General features: G+C 44.3%; 1 protein-coding gene across 1 annotated transcript; it reads left to right on the forward strand.

Moving 5' to 3' along the window:
- Window positions 1-1,185: 1,185 nt before the first annotated feature.
- On the forward strand, window positions 1,186-4,098 carry EAH_00052040 (ribosomal protein S18 domain containing protein, putative; the record flags this gene model as incomplete). The annotated part of the gene is made up of 8 exons (XM_013391190.1): window positions 1,186-1,392; window positions 1,850-2,017; window positions 2,165-2,206; window positions 2,338-2,432; window positions 2,886-3,003; window positions 3,184-3,292; window positions 3,537-3,551; window positions 4,085-4,098. 8 exons carry the CDS (start codon window positions 1,186-1,188, stop codon window positions 4,096-4,098), a joined length of 768 nt encoding a protein of 255 aa, XP_013246644.1.
- Window positions 4,099-7,500: the final 3,402 nt, after the last annotated feature.

The raw sequence follows: 7,500 nt of genomic DNA on the forward strand, positions 1-7,500 counted from the left end.
ATATATATATATATATATATGTATATATATGTATAGATGTATATAGGTTTATATATATGTACATATATATATATATATGTATATATATGTATAGATGTATATAGGTTTATATATATATACATATATATATGTATATATATATTTATATAAATATTAATAAATAAGTATATAGATACATATGCATATACTATATACATACCTCTTCATTAGAGGTGCCTATACACCCCAACTTGGCTGCGGCCAACCACTTGGTATGATGAGAGAAAAATCAGAGTAAATAAATAATTAATTTAAATAATTAATTAAATAATAAATTAATTATTTAAACAAATAAATAATTACAAAGACTTTTAAACAATTAATTAAATCTTAAATAGTTATTTAACTACTCAAACAATTAAAACTTTAAGTTGTCTTCGGTCTAGCGTTGAATTAACCCTCCAAATAGTTTGCAGATTAAAAACAACAAAATATATATATATATATATATATTTATATTTATTTATTTATTTATTTATTTATATTTGTTTATTTATATTTATATTTTTAATCACTCAATCTTATTTGAGTGTTTAGGGTTGTAGTAAGGCCTAGGGTTTACGAGGTAGTATAACTTGATAGGGTTTAGGGTTTAGGGTTTAGGGTTTCAGACTTTGTATTGGGGGTTTTAAAGAGTTATTAATTTGTAAAAACAATTTTTTTGTTTATCTTTTTCCTTTCGATACAAACCCTAAACCCTAAACCCTAATGGCTGCCGCATGCGGCGGCAGCAGGGGCTACATATGGGTTTGTTGGAGTTGAGAATAAACCCTAAACCCTAAACCCTAAACCCTAAACCCTAAACCCTCGCGAGTTAACTGTAAACCCTAGAAAATATGCCTTTTATTCGTGAGGGTTTGCAAACCCTTTTAAAGAATCAAACCCTTTATTTATTGTCTTTGGGGGTTGTATGCATCGGGCCACACAGCCTAATAAACCCTAAACCCTAAACCCTAAACCCTAAAGTTGAGATTTATTTCCTTTACCCGAGATCTCCAACAGCCCTACTTCTCATTCCGTAAACCCTAAACCCTAAACCCTAAACCCTAATCGGCACTTGGCTTTTAAATGCTGAGGTGTATCGACAGCTGCTGCTGCAGTTTGCGGCGCTGCATGCAGCAGCAAAACATCAAAAATGAATTACACATGCATGCATTTCCCTCTCTTTTAGTTGCTTCTTACAGGCAACAGCAGCAGCTGCAGCAGCAGCAGCAGCAGCAGCAGCAGCAGCGGCAGTATCACCTGCAGCAGCAGCAGCAGCAGCATCACCTGCAGCAGCAGCAGCAGCAGCAGCAGCAGCAAAAGCGGCACTTTTCGCGTTTCACCCGTGGAGGTGCAGTTCGACCCCGTGGGGTTACCCAAACCCTAAACCCTAAACCCTCGTCTTCACCTCCACAACCCTCAAACCCTTCAAATCGTGAGGGTTCCTTTCGTCAAACCCCCGTGCGCCAAACCCTTCTTTGCATCACCACGGGGCTTATTAGGGTTTAGGGTTTTAGGGTTTATTAGGGTTTGTTGGGGTGTATTGGGGCTTGTTAGGGTTAATTAGGGTTTACTAGGGTTTATTAGGGTTTTTTAAGGCTTTATATGGCTTAATAGGGTTTATAAGGTTTTTCTGGGGTTTGTTAAGGTTTATTCGTGTTTACTGGGGTTTATGAGGGTTTATTAGGGTTTATGAGGGTTTATTAGGGTTTATGAGGGTTTATTAGGGTTTATGAGGGTTTATGAGGGTTTATGAGGGTTTATTAGGGTTTATGAGGGTTTATGAGGGTTTATGAGGGTTTATGAGGGTTTATGAGGGTTTATGCAGGTGAGTGAGAGCTCAACTTTGTATGCCGAGTGTCTTGAGGGTTTGCGACGCCAGCGGTTTGCGCTCGGCGATGTTTTAAGCAGCAGCAGTCCGAGCATTGATGAGCTGTCTAAACAAGAAAAGCAAATTATTCAAGCCCTACTCAAGCAAGCAGAACGCTCTACTCAGGTTAGATCAAAACGAGGGTTTAGGGTTTAGGGTTTAGGGTTTAGGGTTTACGTTTGGGCAAGGTTAAGGACGGTGCACAGGTTACCACGGCTCATTACAGTTTTAGGGTTTAGGGTTTAGGGTTTAGGGTTTAGGGTTTATGGGCAGGCTCAGGAGAAGGAGTCGAAGCAAACCCGTGCGAGAGAGGGTGTATTAGGGTGTATAGGGGTGTATCTGGATTTAGCAGGGTTTATTAGGGTTTATTAGGGTTTATTAGGGTTTATTATAGTTTATTAGGGTTTATTAGGGTTTAGGGTTTAGGGTTTAGGGTTTATGCGCAGGCGGTAGAGACGGGGATCCATGCCTTCTGGGATCCAATGGCGCGGGTTGAGGGTTTAGAGGCGCAGGTAGCCGCAGACTTTGAAGAACTAACCCAGTAAACCCTAAACCCTAAACCCTAAACCCTAAGGTCTACGAGTTCTAAACCCTAGCTAAACCCTAGCTAGCAAACCCTAGACCCTCACAGTCTTGGGGTGTCCTGGATTGCGGTTCACGCCTTACCGTTTAGGGTTTAGGGTTTAGGGTTTAGGGTTTTAAGCTGTAGACCCTACACCCAGGCAGGCGGGCGTAAACCCTAAACCCTAAACCCTAAGACAGTGAAGCTTGAATATGGCGAGAGCTGCATAGAAAGCAGCAGCAAGAAAGAGACAAACAAGACCCTTCCTATCTCCCACTGCTGCTGCTGCTGCTGCTGCTGCCGTTGTTGCTGCTGCTGCTTCCTCTGCTGCTGCTGCTGCTGCCGTTGTTGCTGCTGCTTCCCCTGCTGCTGCTGCTGCTGCTGTTGTTGCTGCTTCCCCTGCTGCTGCTGCTGCTGCTGCTGCTGCTGCAGGTTAGTGGGAGCAGCAGAGGCGCGTCGGCAGCGGCTGCTGCTGCGGCAGTCTTTGAAGCGAGCAGAGCGGTTGTATGATCCTCTTAGCAGCGAGCGAAGCCAGTACTTCGGGCAGCAGGTAAACCCTAAACCCTAAACCCTACTTTTGAGCTGGAAACCCTCGGATCTAAACCCGGTTTATATCCGCACACACGTAAACCACAAACCAATTCTCTCTTACCGATGGCAGCAACACAAGCTTGCAATGAAGGGTTTAGGGTTTAGGGTTTAGGGTTTAGGGTTTAGGGTTTGTGAACAGGATGTAGAGGACCCCCCAGTGCCCCATCGGCAGCCCGAGCGTTATTGGGATCCAAGTGAAGCTCTGCGCAGCGCTCTAAAAAATAAAAACCTACCGATTACCTGGAAAGGTAACGCTAAACCCTAAACCCTAAACCCTAAACCCTAAACCCTAAACCTGTACACCCTAAACCCTAAACCCTAAGCCCTAAACCTGTACATTCTCCTTCCTGCTAGCGACAGAACTACGAAGTTGTTTTTTTTTTGCGGGCTGTGTTCGCCTTGAAACCTTGGAATACGTGGATTAGGGTTTAGGGTTTAGGGTTTAGGGTTTAGGGTTTAGGGTTTAGGGTTTAGGGTGTGTGATATGTACAGATTTGCATTTATTGGGTAATTTTATAGGGCCGACGGGTTTGCTGCTGCCTCGTCGCCTGACATTTGCTTCTCGAGTGCAGCAGAGGTTTATTTATAAAGCGATAAACTCAGCAAGAAGAATGTGCTTGCTACCCTATGATAGAAAACCGCATAAACAACTTCAGCTCCCGCTCATAGACCCTCTACAAGTACAGCCATACACACAACACCTACTGCTGCTGCTGATGCTGCTGCTGCTGCTGCTAATGCTGCTGCTGATGCTGCTGCTAATGCTGCTGCTCATGCTGCTGCTAGTGCTGCTGCTCATGCTGCTGCTAGTGCTGCTGCTGATGCTGCTGCTAGTGCTGCTGCTGATGCTGCTGCTAGTGCTGCTGCTGATGCTGCTAATGCTGCTAGTGCTGCTGCTGATGCTGCTAATGCTCCTGCTGCTAATGCTGCTGCTGCTGCTAATTTTGCTGTGTTAGAAGCCTCATTTGCTGCAGTTTTACTATTTATTTATTTATTTATTTATTTATTTATTTATTTATTTATTTGGGGTGTATCTGCAGTTTATAGCAGATGAGCTAACTCACCGAGTCGCAACAAACAACGACATGCGAGCAGAATCAATTTTAAGGGTTTTGATGCAGAGATACCCCAAATTAGACTTCTTCAGGCAACCTAAACCCTAAACCCTAAACCCTAAACCCTAACCCTAAACCCTAACCCTAAACCCTAAAACCCTAAACCCTAAACCCTAAAAGCAAACACATGCGAGCAGAATCAATTTTAAGGGTTTTGATGCAGATATACCTTATATTAGACTTTTTCAGGCAGCCTAAACCCTAACTCTAAACCCTAAACCCTAAACCCTAAACCGCCATTCAGAGGTCCCACCTAACGAACGTAAACCCTAAACCCTCGTTGCTAAACCCTAATCCTTCGTTGCGGTGCTGCGCTTTCAGGTATTTGCAGCTGCAGGCCCGTGCTGGGAAGCAATCTGCTGCTGCTGCTGCTGCAGCTAAACCTGCTGCTGCTACTCCTGCTGCTGCTACTCCTGCTGCTGCTGCTGCTGCTGCTCAGCCCGGCAAGTCTGGCTTCTCCTCTTTCGTTCAGCAGCAGCGAGCAAACATGCGAATGAAGAGAAATACTTAGATATATAATATAAGTATTGATGCATATATGTATAATATATATAATATTATATATTATATATATTATATATATATATATATTTGTGTCGTCCTAGTTAGCTAGCTAGCTATTGAAGACTTTTCCTCTTCCCACATTCGGGTTGGGCTAGCAAGCTAGCTAGCTAGCTATCTGGCTAGCTAGCTAGCTAGCTGTGTAGCTAGCTAGTTGCGACTGTTATTAGTGCAGTGACGGGCAGCAAGTAATACCTCCAAAGATTTATTTATTTATTTTTTTGTTTTAAAACCCCGAAAGTGCATCCTCCAAATAAAAACAAATCGTAGACTCTCGGGCCTAGCTAGCTATCTGACTAGCTAGCTAACTATCCAGCTAGCCACCTAGCTAGCTAGGCATTGCAGCTAGCCCCAGCTAGCTGGCCCGCTCAGAGAGTTCGCTGTGCGCGTAGATGCAGCTAGCTGCAGATTGCTACACCTATGTGTAGCTAGTTGCAGCTGGCTACATCTATTTCTAGCTAGCTGCAGATGGCTGCAGCTAGCTACAGCTAAGTCCAGCTAGCTGCGGCTAGCTGTGGCGTCCTAGGAGGCGAAGAGCGATGCACAAATGCATGCACACACGCCGAGATCCGCAAGCGCTAGTTGCGGCTAGCTAGCCTCAGCTAGCTATATACAGCTAGCTAGCCACCCCTACCCAGCCATAGCTAGCTAGCTAGCCACAGCTAGCTAGCTAGCCAGCTCTAGCTAGCTATCGAGAGCTAGCCAGATCTAGCTAGCTAGCTAGGTATGGCTATATAGCTAGATATGGCTAGCTGTGCACCGAGATGTAAGTAGCTATCCGTAGCTAGCTATTCCTAGTTAGCTAGCTAGCTATTAGTGAATAGAGAAGGTGCGGACATGCGGGTTAATTTTGTTGTTTAGCTTCGTCAGAACATCACCCGGCCCAAACTCAAAACTTTCTTCTAAACCCGACGCTCCGAGCACTTCCATCGATTGCTGCCAGCGTGTGGGGCTCGTAAGCTGCACATACACCCCAAATCATAAACCCTAACTTTAGCTAGCTAGCTAGCTAGAGCATTTAAATAGCTAGCCATTGTCCTTCTAACGGTCTCCGGGATTAAAGGAGGGATCGTCGGGTGTATTTAGGGGTTAGGGTTTACTATTAGGGTTTAGGGTTTAGGGTTTCGTGTGTGCGCATCTGAACGTCTGCACTGCATGGCACTAGGGTTTGCCTGCTGAGGGTTTAGGGTTTAGGGTTTAGGGTTTGTATGAAGCATGTTTCTGAGGGTTTAGGGTTTAGGGTTTACCTGTTTGACTAGTATTTGTTTGATATATTGGGGGTCAGAGTGTATCTTAGCATCGACATTAAATATAACGGGTACAGTCGGCGGATTAAAATGTATATTATTAATTATTGTCTTCAAACCCTCAGCAGCTTGCTGCATTAGCGGTGAATGAAAGGCTCCGGAGACAGCCAGCGGTACACAACGCTTAGCTCCTGCTGCTGCTGCTGCTGCTTGAACTGCAGATACACCTGAATTTGAGACAGACACTGCGTAGTTGCCTTTACATAAATAATTCGCAACCCCACAATATATATTTCTCCTGCTGCTGCTGCTGCTGCTGCTGCTGCTGTCGCTGCTGCTGCTGCTGCTGCTGCTTTCAGCTTCAGCAGCTTCAGCTTCAGCAGCAGCAGCAGCAGCAGCACACATTTTTTCTGTAGCTTCTTGACTCAGACCTAAGACAGCAAACATCTTTCCTGGACTATCATCTGCTGCTTGTTGCATTAACTCTCCTCTTCTCTTTGTTAGGGTTACAGCGTCTTTAAACGATATAACCCCGGAGAAGCATAAAGCAGTATATTCACCCAAAGATAATCCAGCGCAACAATCAAATTCAATAGGCTGCACACACATATACGCAAGGGTTTAGGGTTTAGGGTTTAGGGTTTAGGGTTTACGGGCTTAAGGTTGGGCTGAAAACGCGAAACTTACAGCTTCTTTCTTCATACACTTCCTCTAGGGTTTAGGGTTTAGGGTTTAGGGTTTAAGGCTGTGGATGGGGGAGAGGCAAGCGCAAGCGGTATTGCTTGTCTAGGGTTTAGGGTTTAGGGTTTAGGGTTTAGGACCTCCTTTTGGGTGTCTCTCCACTTGGTGTATGCAGCGAGAGATGCCGTTAGAAGCGCAGGCTGTGCCTTTTGCGTTTTGTTTATTTCTTCTGCCGGACCCCTCTCTAGCAAGTCAAGTAAATTATAACTTAAAATAGCAGAAGCCTCCTCAAATAAGTCTCTTGAAGGTCGGTGGCTGCGAGCAGCTGATATACCCATTCCTAAAGACACACAAACCACAGAAAAAAAAACGAGGGTTTAGGGTTTAGGGTTTAGGGTTTAGGGTTTACGGGGTTGGGTCTAGGGAGAGGCAGTATATCGTATATCCAGGTTTAGGGTTTAGGGTTTATGATATAGGGTATAGGGTTTAGAGACTAGAGCTTAGGGTTTAGGGTATAGGGTTTAGAGACTAGGGTTTAGGGTTTAGGGTTTAGAGACTAGGGTTTAGGGTTTAGGTGTGTGTGAAGATATACGAAGAGACAAATCAGACAGACATGTAAATAAATAAATAAATAAATAAATAAATAAATAAATAAATATGCAGAGCGAGGAATACACCACAGATAAGGGTTTAGGGTTTAAGGGTTAGGGTTGCCGTGCCCAAACGAGGGTTTAGGGTTTAGGGTTTGAGGTGTATGTACACCTCAACACTAACCTATACATTGAGCTCCCTGCCCAGGGAAGAGTGCAACACGCTTTAGAGGTTTTGTTATTGCTGCTGCTGCTGCTGCTT

Source organism: Eimeria acervulina, genomic scaffold, assembly GCF_000499425.1.
Source record: "Eimeria acervulina Houghton genomic scaffold, Eah_scaff917, whole genome shotgun sequence".
Lineage (NCBI taxonomy): Eukaryota > Apicomplexa > Conoidasida > Eucoccidiorida > Eimeriidae > Eimeria > Eimeria acervulina.